The 17,326-nt window shown below is 43.0% G+C and overlaps 2 protein-coding genes across 11 annotated transcripts in view; both read right to left on the reverse strand.

Annotated features, from left to right (window-relative positions):
• hgh1 (HGH1 homolog (S. cerevisiae)) overlaps positions 1 to 13,063 on the reverse strand; it is a 100,729-nt gene extending 87,666 nt beyond the window's left edge. The window contains exon 1 of the mRNA XM_052076571.1: positions 13,053 to 13,063. The gene's annotated coding sequence lies outside the window, so the exon portion shown is untranslated. The remainder of the gene's footprint in view (positions 1 to 13,052) is intronic.
• grip2b (glutamate receptor interacting protein 2b) overlaps positions 8,086 to 17,326 on the reverse strand; it is a 57,490-nt gene continuing 48,249 nt past the window's right edge. For all 10 annotated transcript variants that reach the window (XM_052076553.1, XM_052076555.1, XM_052076551.1 and 7 more), the window contains exons 13-26: positions 17,023 to 17,168; positions 16,844 to 16,924; positions 16,248 to 16,311; positions 15,648 to 15,793; positions 15,049 to 15,193; positions 14,467 to 14,606; positions 13,273 to 13,476; positions 13,024 to 13,195; positions 12,817 to 12,931; positions 12,409 to 12,574; positions 11,995 to 12,197; positions 11,100 to 11,246; positions 10,740 to 10,920; positions 8,086 to 10,343 (exon numbers count right to left, since the gene is read on the reverse strand). In XM_052076553.1, the coding sequence (XP_051932513.1) occupies positions 10,762 to 10,920; positions 11,100 to 11,246; positions 11,995 to 12,197; positions 12,409 to 12,574; positions 12,817 to 12,931; positions 13,024 to 13,195; positions 13,273 to 13,476; positions 14,467 to 14,606; positions 15,049 to 15,193; positions 15,648 to 15,793; positions 16,248 to 16,311; positions 16,844 to 16,924; positions 17,023 to 17,168 (1,888 nt within the window). In that variant the 3' untranslated portion in view covers positions 8,086 to 10,343; positions 10,740 to 10,761. The remainder of the gene's footprint in view (positions 10,344 to 10,739; positions 10,921 to 11,099; positions 11,247 to 11,994; positions 12,198 to 12,408; positions 12,575 to 12,816; positions 12,932 to 13,023; positions 13,196 to 13,272; positions 13,477 to 14,466; positions 14,607 to 15,048; positions 15,194 to 15,647; positions 15,794 to 16,247; positions 16,312 to 16,843; positions 16,925 to 17,022; positions 17,169 to 17,326) is intronic.

Here is a 17,326-nt window from a genome sequence, read left to right on the forward strand (position 1 = left end):
TGGCTGCGATAAGTTTCGAATTTCGATTCATGTGTGAAAACGTCTACGGGACTATATCGAGTATGAATTTGAAGTCAGCCATTTTCGGGCTCCTGTGCAGGGGATTTGGCCAAATTGCACAATTCGGAATAAGGGATGGACCATGAGAAAAATAGTGAAAGATTTATTTAGCCTCTGTCAAAATTTTTGATGATTTAGCACTGCCATTTGGGTAAAAATGTTAGATTTGAGGCCAAACCCAAGTGTCAAAACATTGACAGAATTTTTGCAAAAAATTCAAAGTAAATCATAATTCGTGATATGTTGCTATGGTAATTTTGGTTAAAATCTGAAATTTTCCAATGGCGGGACATTATGCGACTTGGCTGAAGGAATTTGGCCAAATTCAAGTTTCAAATTGCCGATTATTTTTGGCCAACTTCTAGAATTGTACAAATTAGAATCGGTGATACTCGGCACCTGGGCAAAAGGTGCTGAATTTGACGTTTGTTTTGTTTAGTATCATGCGAAACATTTTGTGGTTCCAAAATTTGGGACATTTCGAACTGTGGTTGACATCCTACAAACAAGTGAAGGTTTCCTTTCAGGATGGCCAGAAGTGTCGTGGGCTGGCGGCCTACTCAATAGTCACTCAAAACCAATGTCATCGCAACACAATTTTTTTCCACCAAAAATTTGGACAAGCCTGGTGGCCCAAACTTGAAAATCAGTTTTTGCTGCACTCGCTAACCATTTTTATACGTGACAAATCAAAGCTGTAAAAAGCCAAAAAAAAAAAACCTTAAGCGAAAAATCCGCTGAATGTGGAAGTCTGAAAACTCCAAACCAGGAAGCTGGTTGTGAAACGCACCTTAACGCACACAATGGCCATAAACGCCGTACCCCAAGAAATGAACCCTGAACGTTTGTCAAATTTTGTGGTAGCTGATTTATCTCGTTCTCTCGCTTGATATCTCGCTCTCGTAGATCCGCTTTAGCCTCCGATTGGACTCGGGTGGTTTTCCCTCCCGTGCCGAGAAGCTCCGATTTGTATCATGATTGATATTATTAGAAATAGTCCCGCTTTTGTCGATGTTCTCTCCGAATTGTCGTGTTCCTGTTTTCACTGTGAATGAGGAGTTGCGCACAAAAAAACTAACAAAAAAAAAAACTTGCTGTACAAAACGCATGGATAAAAGTATTGGGACGAGGACTAAAATACACTGGGGCTAGTTGGGGGGGGGGCCGGGGTGGGAACAATTACACAAGTTCCTTTTGAAGACGCCTATGGCACTCAATGTTTCTATGGCAACGGGCATCACCCGGAACAGAAAAAAAGACATTTTGGCAGGGATGTTGGACAAAAGTTAAAAGAAAAAAAATGTGGAAATTCGGTCATAAGTAATTGGACAAAAAAAAAAAATCAAAGTTTTTTTCTCTCAGGGCATACACATCCAATTGTAGCCAAGTGCCCGTTCATATTTGAATTGAATTTCTGCTCCGTATTAATTACAGGTTGCGTATTTACCGCCCCGGCTGTGTTGGGGGCGCATTTCAACATGACAAACATAAGCAAGCAGACAGGAAAACTTGGCAATCGAAAGAATGTTTTTTTTTTTATGATGGAAAAGCCTTTCCCGCTTGACTAACGTGCGCCAACCCACTGTTCTGTATTCAACTATGTCCAGTGTTAACCCCCCCCCCCCCCCCCGCACCACCAAATGTGAAATGTCTCAATACTTTTGTTTACTAAGTTGACTTTTTTTTTATCCGCACCGTCTTGAAAATAATCTATCCCATCCGTCACACACACACACATACGCACAGCACACGCTAACATTAAGCTAATATCGCGATAGCACCGTGCTAACATGCTAGCATCGCTAATCAACGTTTTTTGACGGCGTGACACATATCCATCATTCAAAGTCATTTCCTTCAATAAATAGTTGACATTGTGATTGATGTGTGCTACCAAAAACGTTCATCACTACGTTTTACCCTCAAAGAAATGTACTTTTTTTCCTTTAAAAAAAAGTAGCGCACATTTTCCTCAGAGTTCATATCGATGGTTTTCCCCAAATAGTGATACATAATTACATTTCTCCCCAAATAAGCAGCCCTCACTTTTAACCTCAAATAAATGATTCATTTCGACAGTATTTTTTCCTCAAGTAAATCGTTCAGATCAGTGTTTTCTCCTCAAATAAATTGTTCGTGCTGTAACGGCGTTTGTCATCAGATGAAGACCTCATTTTTTTTTCCCATCAAATGTTTCTAGTTGTTTTGTTTTTTTTAATTGTCAAATGTATTTTTGACAATACATGATCAGTGCATAATTGATTTCTCAAATAGAAAGCTATCACACTTACTCTTCAAATAAATTGCTTTTTCACTTCAAATAAATCTTGTGTTCCCCGCAAACAAGTAACGTAGGTCATATCAGTATTTTTTTACTTGAATCGTGAATATTCTCTCCTCAAATGTCACATTGCGCCCTTAAGTATAGTCCCTATTTTCCTCAAATTCGATTTGTTCAATCGAATTTTTCCTGAAAACACTTCATATCGCATTTCATTATTTTCCCTCCAGTAAATAGCCTCCTTCTTGTCTTTTCCTCAAATAGATGCAGTCGCTGATGTAATTTCAACTGAAAAGTGTTTAAAAATGTACAGAGTTTATTTTTTCTCAAACAACCACCATCATGAAATCCACCGCAGGCATTCGTGTTCCTCATTTGACACATCGTCTTTGTAATAAGCGCTCAAAGGTTTCGCACTTTCGTCGGCGGTCCCGAACTCTGCGATGCCGCTCCCGAGCGCAGCTAACGACCAAACGTCAAAGAGTGAAAGAATATTTGGATATTTTGGTGCTGACATCTTCATGGATTCCCTCGCTTGCGTGTTTTCTTATCTTGCGATATCCCGTCACTCACGTCTGTCGCGTGAAATAACTTATTTTAAAAGAATTTGCCGCAGTGTTTGGCTGGAGTGTCCGCTGAGCCGCAGTATTGCCTGGCTCGGTCTTGACTCGGTGCTGCCCCCTAGCGGGCGGGCGTTCGGGATCAAGCCAGCTGACTTTTGCGTTCGACACCTTCATGGCGAAAAAAGCACATTTGCGCTGCTCTTCGTCGTCATCGGCATTATCGTCAGCCTCATGCCATTCACGGTTTCCGTGGTGACAGCGTGATGAGAAAACGCCAAAACCGTTTTCAAACAGCTTTTTTTGTGTTTCCTATGTGTTTCCTTCCAAGTCATCTGTAAACTTGAAAAAAAAAAGTGTTGATCAGGTTTCAGAAATGTGGATAAATTGTTTTTTGTTGTTTCTTGATTTAAATAAAAAAAAAGTCACAGCAGTTTGTCTTGTGTTTATGTCTCCTTTTTTGGGGCGGAGGTCCAATTTCGTTTGAGACAAAAGGTGTTTTTGCTAACAAACGTGGATAAAATTTGAGAGATTTGGACACAAGTATTGGGACCCAAACACGAAAAAAAGCCAGTCAAAGTATGAAAACCTAACCCTACTTTGACACCTACTTTGAAACCCTAACCCTAGTTCAAAATCTACTTTGAAACCCTGACCTCAGTTTTAAACCAAATGACCACCCACCACTTCACAAAGCCACCATGCCTTGCAAAGCAAATGACAACCACCAAATCTGACTTTTTATTTTGCACATGACAATTTTCCTTTCTTCTCTTTGCTTCCCACATTTGGTAGGAGAGCATTGGTAGTAGAAAAATATTATATCACACGGAGCTTTACACAGGCAAAATGACACCTTTGGAAAGCCCAATCTGGAATTCGGAAGAAGCTCTGCTGACTTTTCGTACTTCAGTCAGATCAAAACATTCAAAACAACAACAACATTGACGTGTAAACAAGACCCACAGCCCATCCAAGGTACACAACTTCATATCAACAACAAACACAGAAAAGTATAACATTATTCAGAGTATTGTTTTTCTTCTTTGTAAAAATTAAAAATGTGTTTGTGTGTGTATGTATCTATATATATCTATATATATATAGATATAGATATATATAGGGAGAGAGAGAGAGATTTAGATCAATTACACAGCCTCCACTAGCCTAATGCTAACATAAAATGGGAAAAGGCCATAGGCACATGGGCTTAATATGAGCATCATGCGTGGTGATGGTGTTACACTTGAAGCCACGGAGATCTGAACACAAATGTGCAGCAGCACATGTAGACAGATAACGTAACAATACCTACAGACATATATTCTTCATCCTCTGCAAAGAACAACTCATATTTGGAGCCGAGAGAGAGTGCGGTATATGCTTGGTTTCTTTCTTATACTGCCCCCAGGTGGCTAAGGCACACACACACACACACGCAAATGAGCAGCATAATGTGCATTGGATGAGAAAGCAATTCATATCATGACTGTATGACTTTGTTCAGTCAAATATTAAACACTACGCATGAAAAAAAAGAACTGTTTGTCATCTTGGAGGAGCATATCTGCATATCATTTAAAACAAAGTGAAGACAGGCAAGTCACAAAAAGTAATCATACTTCAGGGCTTTTTTTTTAACCACACACTAAAATCATTTACTTCTAGATTGCGCTTCAAACACAACTTTAACATTTAGATGCATAGGGAACCAACACACACACACACTCGCACACATTATAAATACATGAAAACCAACACTTCTGGAAGGCTTTTGTCAGTCACTTGTTTTTGTTGCTTTACAAAATGTGAATGTAAAAAATTCATGCCGATATTTACACTACATTGTATCAGACGCCGATTTGTGCTTTTTTTCAACACACACACCCCAGTCAGCAAAGGCATCTGGCCCGGAATCGGCATGAAGCTGACACAGCTGGCCTTGAGTCGGCACTGGCATAATGCATGTGGGCCGAACACGGCCCAGGAGTGGCAAAGGAGGCACTGGCTTGACTCTGGCAAACCAGATGAGGGCCAGTTGTGGAGTGAAGTATTTGGTTCCAGAAATCAATTTACAACTCCGGCCCGTATATATGTCCAGCCAGTATTGAGCCACGCTGTAATGCAGTTTCAGATTTATTTTTTCAACACACAGCCTTGTTTTACAATTGCACACCGATGCGGAATTCCATTCATCTCACACACACCCTGAATCAGTTGCCAGCCAAATTCAAAAAAATAGTACAAACAACCTACACCAATCAGAGTTAAAATGATACATTCTAAACATTAAATATAATGATAAATCAGAACTAAGTTGATAAATAGAGAAAGGTATTGCAATATCCATGATGAATACAAGAGAAAATTGACACAAGAGTGCCAGGGTGAGGATGTATATAATCCCGATACAAACCAAAAGTTGTGAAAATATCACGGTTAAGGGTAAAGTATAAGCCTTAATGGAGACTTCTTCTTACTTTTTCTTTTCTGATTGATATAAAAATGATTTAGTAGATATAAACACATAACGGGGTAGGACTAGATAAGTTTTTTTACTTCATCCTACTCCCTTGAACATAATAACTGTGTTGAATGAAGACTGATTTCTTTCTTTTACTTTTTTATCTACCTTATTTTCTGTCAAATTATTACTGTATATGTTTTATGTTCAATAAACAACCCAAAACACACACACACACACACACACACACATACCCGCGCGTGTGGTTCAATCAGGCCCGCAGGATAATTTAAAAATGAAAGAAATGCATAAAAAATACAGAATTAATATTTTTAATAAGGTGCAATTCATTGAGTATCCGCTAAAGGACACTGTTTTGACCAGAGAAGAAGAGAACAGCAGCCTCAGTCCGTCACCGAGACAGACCCATGACAGCAGACGCTATCAATAGCACTCTCACATTGACACATTTAATAGCACTCTCCTTAGTTTGTAAGGTGTAGGCAGGGATTACATTTAGATTTTATACTGTATGTACGTGTAAATGGTTTAATTTTCAACATTTTCCAATTTTTCTTGTGCTTCTTCATACCAAAGCAAAGCAAAGGAAAGACATATTGCTTTGGTTGTTTATAACAAAGTATGGTAAAATTTTAATGGTCCGGCCCACTTGACATCTACCGAGGCCCACCATGAGTTTGACACCAGTTTATGTATAGTAAGACGTTTTTAGCCGAAAAAAAACAACCATGTAAAGAAATGTGTTTTGAACCGAAAAAAACAACCATGAATAGTAAGGCGTTTTAACAAAAAAAAAAATTTTTTAAACGACCATGTGCAGTAAGGCATTTTAGACAATGTATCGTAAGGCGTTTTTCTACGAAAAAAACGACCATGTAAAGAAAGGCGTTTCTAGCCGAAAAAAAACGACCATGTATAGAAACGCGTTTTTAGCCGAAAAAAACGACCATGTAAAGAAAGGTGTTTTGAGCCGAAAAAAACAACCATGAATAGTCAGGCGTTTTAACAAAAAAAAAAACGACCATGGTTAGTAAGGCATTTTAACTCGGAAAAAACGACAATGTGTAGTTCGGGGTTTTAGCCCAAAAAAATGACTATGTATGTAAAGCGTTTTTAGCCGAAAAAAAACGACCATGTATAGTAAAGCGTTTTTAGCCGAAAAAAAACAACGACCATGTAAGGCCTTAGTATACGTGGTCATTTTTGGGGGGCTAAAAAAGCTTTACATACATGGTCGTTTTTTTCGTCTAAAAACGCCTTACTATACATGGTAGATTTTGTCGGCTAAAAACGCCTTACTATATACATGGTGGTTTTTTTCGTCTAAAAACGCCTTACTATACATGGTCGTTTTTTTTCGGGTAAAAATGTTGTCCAAAAACGCCTTACTATATATACATGGTCGGTTTTTTTTTCGTCCAAAAAGGCCTTATTATACATGGTCGTTTTTTTCGGCTAAAAATTTTGTCCAAAAATGCCTTACTATACATGGTCGTTTTTTTCCGTCCAAAAATGCCTTGCTATACATGGTCTTTTTTTTGTACAAAACGCCTTACTATACATGGTCGGTTTTTTTTCGTCTCAAAACGCCTTACTATACATGGTCGTTTTTTTCGTCCAAAAACGCCTTCCTATACATGGTCGTTTTTTTCGGCTAAAAATTTTGTCCAAAAATGCCTTACTATACATGGTTGTTTTTTTTCGTCCAAAAACGCCTTACTATACATGGTAGTTTTTTTCATCTCAAAACGCCTTATTATACATGGTCGTTTTTTTTCCGGCCAAAAACGCCTTACGATACAAAAAATGACTTCAATAGGCCTTACTTATCATGTTGGTCAAAGAAGGAAGGGATATGATTGCAATGTCTAGGGATTGAACACCCAACCGCTAGTTTGGGACATGGTTTCTCTACCCCTGAGCCACACCACCACATAACTTATTGTTTGTTTTGAGTTTTCTTCAATAAAGCTGCAAATGGTGGTTAAAGAACAACGTGACCTTGTTGTAAACACAAGGAATCAAACGCCCAACCGTTGGATTTGTGACTTCAGCTTTCTACCACTGAGCTAACCAACCACAATGAACCTTTGGGTTGTTTTGTGTTTTTCCTCAAATAAGTTGTATATGGTGGTTAAAGAGCAGACTGTTGCAACAAGCAGGGATCGAACACTCAACCTCTGGTGTGGCACTCCATCACTCTACCACTGAGCCAAAGCACCACATAGAGTGGTGGACTTGTTTTTTTTATTAATCATGGTCGGGTTTTTTTCGGCTAAAACCGCCTTACTATACATGGTTGTTTTTTTCATCCAAAAACGCCTTCCTATACATGGTCGTTTTTTTCCGTCCAAAAAGGCCTTTCTATACATGGTCGTTTTTTTCGGCTAAAAATTTTGTCCAAAAATGCCTTACTATACATGGTCATTTTTTTTCGTCCAAAAACGCCTTACTATACATGGTTGTTTTTTTCGTCCAAAAAGGCCTTACTATACATGGTCGTTTTTTTCGGCCAAAAACGCCTTATTATACATGGTCGTTTTTTTCGGCTAAAAACGCCTTACTACACATGGTCGTTTTTTTCCGTCCAAAAAGGCCTTTCTATACATGGTCGTTTTTTTCGGCTAAAAATTTTGTCCAAAAATGCCTTACTATACATGGTCATTTTTTTTCGTCCAAAAACGCCTTACTATACATGGTTGTTTTTTTCGTCCAAAAAGGCCTTACTATACATGGTCGTTTTTTTCGGCCAAAAACGCCTTATTATACATGGTCGTTTTTTTCGGCTAAAAACGCCTTACTACACATGGTCGTTTTTTTTTTCGTCCAAAAATGCCTTACTATACATGGTCGTTTTTTTTCGTCCAAAAATGCCTTACTATACATGGTCGTTTTTTTTTTCGTCCAAAAAGGCCTTACTATACATGGTCGTTTTTTTTCGGCTAAAAATTTTGTCCAAAAATGCCTTACTATACATGGTCGTTTTTTTCGGCTAAAAATTTTGTCCAAAAATGCCTTACTATACATGGTCGTTTTTTTTCGTCCAAAAAGGCCTTACTATACATGGTCGTTTTTTCGGCTAAAAATTTTGTCCAAAAATGCCTTACTATACATGGTCGTTTTTTTCGGCTAAAAATTTTGTCCAAAAATGCCTTACTATACATGGTCGTTTTTTTCGGCTAAAAATTTTGTCCAAAAATGCCTTACTACACATGGTCGTTTTTTTCGGCTAAAAATTTCGTCCAAAAATGCCTTCCTATACATGGTCGTTTTTTTTGTCCAAAAAGGACTTACTATACATGGTCGTTTTTTTCGTCCAAAAACGCCTTCCTATACATGGTTGTTTTTTTTCTGTCCAAAAAGGCCTTACTAGACATGGTCGTTTTTTTCGGCTAAAAATTTCGTCCAAAAATGCCTTACTATACATGGTTGTTTTTTTCGTCCAAAAAGGCCTTACGAAACATGGTCATTTTTTTAGGCTAAAAACGACTCATCGTTCACTTCAATTTAATTCGTTCACTTTTTTTTTATGTGGGTAAAATATGTGAAAGATGAAAGATGTGGCTTAGTTGAGGTTGAATTCAGGCTGATGTCAGGAACCTTTTCTGGCCCAGCGTCGGTCCGGAGTAGGGCCAGATATGGTTTTACAATGCGGCTCAGATCTGGGCCGAACGTGGCCCACATCATGGATGCCAGAGGTGGGCCACTGCAGGACCGTCATTCATTGAGGTATGTGGGCCGAGTGTACGTGCCGTGTCTGCCCCAGAGCTGGGCCAGACCAATTTTGCTGACTGGGACGTCGACACACTGTCATTATTTACATGTAAACCTACAGTATCCTGGTGTACACGCACACTGGGGGTGTGGCGCAAGGGATGCGTGCAAGGGAGAGTGGGTGCACCAATTCTGTAGGGCTGTTTGTAGCGGTTACGCGATTTGTAAAGGTGGAGAGAGGGTGCGCCTATTCGACAATCCTTGACTAATTTACATGAGAGTGTAAACTCGAGAAAGAGTGGAAGCTGTGAATGTTGCCGTTGACCTGTGAGGTGTTTGCTCACGTAGCCAGCGTTTGCTGGGGTGGTGGTGGTGGTGGTGGATGGGGAGCACGGTGAGTGTTATCAGGTGAGCGAGTTCATGTGACGGGCGTGTGGGCCCCTCTTAGCGCCACTAATCCACAAATAATTGCCTGCACGAGGGCGACGTTCCGGAAGAAAACAGCAGCAGGTGACGTTGATGTAAAGCTCCAGGAAGGAATGTGTGGGACTAAAAATATGGTTGGGGGTGGGTGAAGGGTGTGGGGGTAGGAGAAGAAGGCGGCGGTGTGTGTGTGTGTGGGGGGGGGGGGGAGGGGGGGGGGAGGGACACACTTGAGGCCGACCTCATGATTCCACAACTTTCCACACAGATAAGGAAAGCCTCAAAAGGCAGGAAGCACTTATGCATCGAAGAGGCCTGCAAATTCACCGGTTGCCATGGTAACCACCACATATTTTTTGGGGGGCACATGCACAAAGTCCGAAGTGAAATGACGAAAATGTGGGGCTTAGACAAAAATATCAGGACATCTACACATATGGTAAAAGGTATCCATGGACTGAACATAGTTGTTGGGACATATTCAGGAAGTCCAAAATATAGAGAGGAATTTGGACAAAAGTAGAGGGACAGCTACGGTTTGTGGAAAATATGGCATTTGGACAACTTCCTGCACATCAAACTCTGCAAAGAGCGTGTCCCTAATACCTTGTTCCATACAGTGTATCAAGTTTTTCCGGGCCCTCCAGTGGAGTTGGAGTGTTTGTGCGAGTTTAGCAGCGATGCGGACGTCCGCAAAGACTCAGTGGGGACGTCATCCTGGTGTTTAAATCCTCCCTTTGTTGGGTCTCGGGGCATCAGTGAAATACCACGAGGCAGAACCTGGTGCTCGTCAGCCTGGAAATCCATCACACTGCGAAAACTAGACGAGAAAATAAACAAGAAAAAATGAGGAATACATTTCAGAAGTGTGGAAAACAAAAGGAAAATAAAACTTGAGTGCGGTACATTCTATGAAATTCGGTCGTTACCGCGTGTTCTAAAACGTGAAAAACTGTAGAGCGCCGTTTTTCTGGTGACGATACAACTTTTCGGGGGCAGCTGGAACGGATCAATGGCATTTCCATTACTTTCAAGGGGAAAGAAGGATTTGAGAAACTGTACAAGTGGCGTGATGATCGACAAGCGTGGTACCACCGTATCAGGTTTTTAGGTGTGCTCTGAGGGAAACCAGAACTACGACAAAGATGAGACTGACAACTCCAGTCCAAAGTATCATGCGTTTGGTGTCCGAGACCTGACAACGGGACAAACAAACCCGACTGTCTGTTGCTTCTGCGCTACAGGTCCAGGGGGTGGTGGTGGTCCAGCGTGTTGTTGTTATCCTCGGCGCCGTCGAGCGGGTTGCGGCTGATGACCAGCTCCAACCGGTCGCCGGCCTCCGTGATGAGCGGCACCGCCAGGCAGCAGTCAAAGTCCCGAGTCCTGACGTGGTTCACCTAAAAACAGAGACCGGATGTGGTCTCACAAAATGTTTGGGATCTTTGGCTTTCAAGTCAAATTTTGAGATTTTTAGCCAAGAAAATCCCAAGTCCTAAAATTGACACCATAAGTCTGTCTTGGGTCAAGTCAGGACAAACTTTAAGCCTGACGATCGCTAGGCTGAGGAAAGTGATACCTGAAGGATCCTGTCGTAGGGCCGGAGGCCCGATCGGTCGGCCGGTCCGTCCGGTCGGACCATGTTGACATAGACGCCCTTTTCTAGGAAGCCGTCGGACACGCTGAAGCCAAAGTCGTCACTTTCGGGATCTTTGATCACGGTAACCTGCAGGGGATGAAACAAGAATCGACGTCACTGCCGAGGATCCATTGCGGGTTCTGGTTCTTGCTCAAGGCAATTGTAGCAATCACCCAGAGTCTCCATCACAAATACTTGGATTCAATGTTCATTTTCATTCATTCATTCATCTTCCGAGCCGCTTGATCCTCACCGGGGTCGCGGGGGGTGCTGGAGCCTATCCCAGCTGTCTTCGGGCAGTAGGCGGGGGACACCCTGAATCGGTTGCCAGCCAATCGCAGGGCACACAGAGACGAACAACCATCCACGCTCACACTCGCACCTAGGGACAATTTAGAGCGTCCAATCAGCCTGCCACGCATGTTTTTGGAATATGGGAGGAAACCGGAGCACCCGGAGAAAACCCACGCAAGCCCGGGGAGAACATGCAAACTCCACACAGGGAGGCCGGAGCTGGAATCGAACCTCTGCACTGTGAAGCCCACGTGCTAACCACTGGACTACCGGGCCGCTGTTCATTTTCAGGGTTTATAAATTTCAAGCTAATTTCTCCCCAAAAATTGAAGAGGCACTACCCCCCCGGCGGTGCCCAAGGTGTGTTGGAGGAGGGAGACATCTTAAAGAGGTTAGGTAGGGGCCCCCTCGAGGGCCGGACTTGAGCATCCGTGCTCTTGGCTGTTACAAGGCATTCAATTTATTCTTGTAGCAATTTCCCTTCCAAAGTTCTTTCCAATGAACCCCATCAAGCTCCGTCAAGGCTCTCGCGTGAACTGACTTTGTGCAGCTCCAGAGGCGTTGGAGACAAAAGCCCTTGCATCTCCTCCTTGATGCGGCGCGACTCCCACGTCCTTTCCGAAACCCTCAACGACGCTTTGGACTTGGGTTCGTGGTGCATGAGCGGGGGCGTGTTGTCCTGGAGGAGGTGCGTCCCCGCATGGAGCAGCTCATCCGGGTGGAAGTGGACCTCCAGGCGGGCATCTGTGAGGGCGAGGAGTGGAACACCCATGACCAAACACTCCCCCCCACCACCATAAGAAAAGATTTATTCAGTCCAAATGATGTAACTTTGTCTAAGACACCTGACTCTTTTGACGCAGGTGTCTTGGAGGAGGGAGCTAGCTAAAACCTGTTGGAAAGGGGTCCTCGAAGACCTGGTCTAAGTCTAAGCGGTAGTTTTGGCAAGGCTCACCTTCATGGTCGTGCAGGTGCAGCTCGTCGTTCAGGTGCGCCCCCTGGTGAAGGAGGGAGTTCCGCTGCAAGGGGCTCATCCGGCCGTGGCTGAGGATGGGATCGCTCGGAGGTTTGTTGACGCCTTCCACGCCCAAACTGATGGCTGTGCCGGTCATGATCGACGCCTGCCAGAAAGGAACTACATTATCATACAGCTTGAAGGTTTCTATTCGTCGTAACAGCGATGCTCATTTCTGTTAGCCTATCCATAGCTTTTCACATGATATGCTAGCAGATAGCTAGCATATATCATGCAAATGATTTGTTGGCACAGTTTGGTGTTTGATTCTCTCCCTAAACTCAAAAAGTTACTCGTGGTACTTTGTTTTATAAATGTCATGGAGCTTTGCGCTAAATGCTAACTAACCTCGATCTCTCTGAGCAGCTCTGATTGGCCGCAGGTCTCCAGGTCCTCCAGGGCCTGACACCAGAAACTGTCGTCAGGGTCCAGCAGAATTCCGTCCGAAGGTTGGTCGAGGAAACTGAGGTGTTCATTTTCGAGTCAAAATTTTTTTTGGTTTAATTTTTTTTTTTTTTTTTTTTCAAAAATGAAGTTCAAATTTTGCTGTCTCACCCCAACGGTTTTTCCCACTCGTCCTCGCTGAATCCGCCGTCGCTGAAGGGGTAGTTCTTCCGGCAGCCAGGCGGGGGCGTAGTGGCGCGATGCTGCTGCTGCTGCTGTTTAGCACTGCGCCACTCGTGAGGGTGAAGTGCCATGCCGGTGGACGTCTGGTGGTTGTACGTGCCTGTGCCGTGTAGCATCAACAGAAACAACTATCTTTCTTTAAAATAATCAGCTCCCCCCCGCCCACAATAGAGCTACCCTGGCTGCAGTATCCGGCGTCCAGGCCGGATCCGTCCCAAGAGTCCATGGCAGAGTCGACACTGGGGACAGTCGTGGCGTAAAGGTCTGACAGTTTGTTGGTCTGCTGGCTGTCCGTCAAGTCGGTCAAGTCGTCCTCCTCGCCGCAGCTCAGCTCGTTCTCCGTGGCTTCGTCCGCCTCGCTCGCTTTGCGATCGTCTGGGTCTTGACGACAAAAAGAGACCAATTGAAATGAGATCACAAAGCTTTGCGTGTCGTTTTTAATAAGGCAGGTACAATGAAATTGTCCAAGTCTGTGCTCTCAAATTCACAAACTTGCATTTCGTAAAACTTGTGTGTCGACATAGTCAGGCAGGTTTTGGTCCATTTGTAGCGATTTCTGACCTTAAAAACTTCAGCAAATGTTTTCACGTGTTCATCTTAATGACATGTCAACTTCTGTAAAGAATTGTGAATCTTATCGCCTCAAGTTAGTTACGCAGTGGAAGCGGAAAGAAGAAAAAGAAAAAGAAATTCTGTCCCAGAAGCCAGTTTGACTTAGGCTGCTGAAATTTGGTAGGCAGGTCCATCTTGAGTAGACCCACAAAAAAAGTTTGTAGAAGCCACGTCTGAAAAGATGCAGGAAGTTGAGAATATTGGTAAGAAGCAGCCTCGGAAGCCAGTTTAATTTCCCACCACGAGATTTGGTATATTTATCTTACATCAGTAGACAGACCCACAAAAAAAGTCTCTGGAAGCCATGTCTGAAAAGATGAAAGACATTGGCAATTTAAGATAAGATATCCTTTATTCGTCCCACAATGGGGAAATTTACAATTTACTTTTAAGTGTCCATTTTAATTGATGTGATGACTCACTGTGGTTCCCCAAAAACAACCCCACAAAATGTACTCAGTAGTTGGGGATAAAAAAGGAAATAAAATTAATCGGTAACCACAGGTTTCTTCAATCAACACCAACTTGGTTGGGAATATTCACCACGCCGGGTTACGGGAAAAAATTCTCAAGGACCCATGCCTGAAATTGAACAGGAAGTTAAGTTTGAAGCATCCATTTTGGATCAATTCCAGAGCGGTAACTCGCACCAACTGATAATTTGTCACCTCTCGTTTCGAGTGTTGACGTCTGCTCTGGCTAAAGTTCATTGTTATCATCGTGACGGTCATCATCACAATCACGATCATGTTGTCTTACTGTCAATCAACTTCTTGATCTTGAGCGTGACGGTCTCTCCGGCCATCTGCAGCAGGTGAATGGCCTCGCTCAGGGGTTTGCCCTTCAGGCTCACACTGTTGATGGCCAGGATGCGGTCGCCTACGTGGATGGCGCCCGTTCTGGTCACACACACACACACACACACACACACACACACACACACACACACACACACAAACAACTTCCTGTGTGGTCTATCTTCTTAATGCTGACATTTGATGTTTGTTTGTTTGGGTTCTACTTCCTGTCTCCACTCTTTATAGTACATTGGAACGTTATGGGAATACAGTATTATGTTTTTCACATCGGAGATCATGGAAATAGAAATGATCTGTGCCAGGGACAAAAACTGTCCATTTATAATAATACACATAAACAAAGGGAAAACATGTCAGCAGATCTCCTAAATTGTTGATAAGCAGAGAGAAAGGGAAATTTTTAAACATGGCGTGGATGTTCGGCAGCAGGGTTAGAGCAGGGTGACCAATATTATTTTTAAAAAGTCATTCTTGTGTAACCAAAGTCTGTGAACACGACAACTACTTCACAGTGCATGCGCACCTTTCAGCCAAGCCTCGTTTGGTGAGTCCGGAAATGGTGATGGGGTCAAAGGGTTCCTCCGTGCCTGAGATGGTGATGCCTAGCGGGCCTCCGTAGCGCTTTAGTTCCACCGTGTAGATGATACTGCCAGACGTCTCCTGCTCGTCTGGTACACGTAAACACACACACACACACACACACACACACACGCGCAGATTGCAGTTCTCGAGTCCCCTGATTGGTCCTTCCTGTCCTGCAATGACTGTTTTTTTCAGTTTTACCTGACTATAAAACATCTCTACAATATTATAAACAGCCCTCGGTTTATAGTTAAGGGGCGATGTGGCATGTTGATGTAATTCCCACAGAAGTAGAAATGGTACAATTGGTCACAGTAGTAGCAGAAATCGCGACTTTTCTTTACGTTAAAATCAAACAACTTTCTTCGATTGAAAAAAAAAAAGTTGACGTCTTCATCGTCGCGAAAGTCGACTTGTGGCAAACAGCGACATTGTGTGGCCAACTACGGAACTGCACATTGTCAAGAACATGCAGTGTGGTTGTTGGTTGTTTTTTTTTTTTTTAGCGGGGGGGGGGGGGGTGTCTTTAAGAGGCCTCACCCGAGTTGTCCTCGTCCTTACGGATCTTGAGCTTGACGAGCTCCTCGCACTGCTGCAGGATTTGTTCGGCCTCCTCCCGGGAGCAAGTCTCCAGACGCACGTTGTCGATACACAAAAGTTTGTCACCTGGCTCCAGAGTTCCTGTCCTAAACGAAGGTAAGACGAAACGTATTACTCGTCCTGCGAAATTTAGAGTGGGACAATTGCAAGCTCTCATCTGATTACTATGGGTACATTACAAGAGAAATGCCGATGTGTTTTTTTTTTTATTTTAGAACAAAGAAATATTAGGAATCATGTTTTTTTAGAGAGAGCGAGAGTTTCAACTTCTACTGCATTTCGTTTTAGAATATCTTTGAAGAGCAAGTGTCTCTGCTTTTATTCTTCAAACATCTTGTAATATTCTCTTATTGTAACATTTCTCTAAAACCAATACATCATCATAATAGGAAAACGTAATTTTCTCGAAAAAATGGCCAACTCTTAATTTCGTGGCATATAAAGATATCACGACTATGTTGGGAAAATACATCTTTATTCCTATAAATTACTTGTTATCCAGACAAAACACGTCATTGATGATGATGATGAACTACTTACCTGTGTGCCATGCTGCCCTTCTTGATGTCGGAGATGATGAGAGGCTCCCCCGCCTTTTTATTGGCTACAGATAAAGAACCAAAAATCATGTGATGAAAAAAATACAATGAAAAGGTCCCACAATCTTGAGAAGCAGTACGCTATTTTGCCACACGAGGGCGCAATTGCATTAACTGAGCTATGGACGCGGGAGCGCTATGGCGCCTCCTAAAATGGAGTTAAAAGGTGGTTTTCAAATCATCGCATCAAGAGAGACTTCAGTTCAGCGAGCATCCCCGCTCTTTTGGGATGTTTGGCTTCTAATTGGACGCACACAAGAGTGACAGACACGAAAATGACTGCGATGATAACCAGCAATCGATCTTACCGCTAACGAGTTGATGAATTGATCCAATAACTAATGAGTGACCCGATGAATTAACTGAGCGGCCAGTAACGCAACCAACTAACCAACTGACTGGTTAAGCAACTCGCCAACCGAGCAACTAACTGGCGCCATTTTACACTTAGTAACCTTTGGGAACAAAAAGAGATCTTATTTTTACAACACCAAAAATAAACATTTCAAAATCAAAAGGGTCCCTCCTTGTTCTTACCGCTGATGGTGAGTCCCAATTCTACGCCTCTTTTCTTGGGCAGTTTGACATGAAACGTTCCGCTACTGGGCACCACGGACTCTGCGTGAAAGAAGCCCCCCCGGCCACAGGATGTAGTTCGCTTCCACTTCCTGCCACAGGTTGAAGCGTCCTGCCCATTTGCCACTTGACATACGCACCTGCCACGTCAAACTCAATCTCCAGGGCGACTTTGCTGGTGAGCGCGGCGTCGCGGAGCAGCTGGTTGGCCTCCTCCAGCGTGCCGTCCTCCGTGGCGATGCCGTTGATGGACAGCAGCCGGTCGCCCACCTGCAGGAGGCCACACCTGCGGAGGAGAGACGGTTACTGTGGGGGGGTCAACTAACGGACTACTTGAGCAACGAGCTATCTGACTGACAAAATATTGAAGCACCCAGCCAAAGATACTAATAAGTAAGTAACAGGCCAACTAACTGAGTGACTAACCAACTAACGGACAGATCG

Source organism: Hippocampus zosterae, chromosome 9 (assembly GCF_025434085.1).
Source record: "Hippocampus zosterae strain Florida chromosome 9, ASM2543408v3, whole genome shotgun sequence".
In the NCBI taxonomy this organism is placed as follows: domain Eukaryota; kingdom Metazoa; phylum Chordata; class Actinopteri; order Syngnathiformes; family Syngnathidae; genus Hippocampus; species Hippocampus zosterae.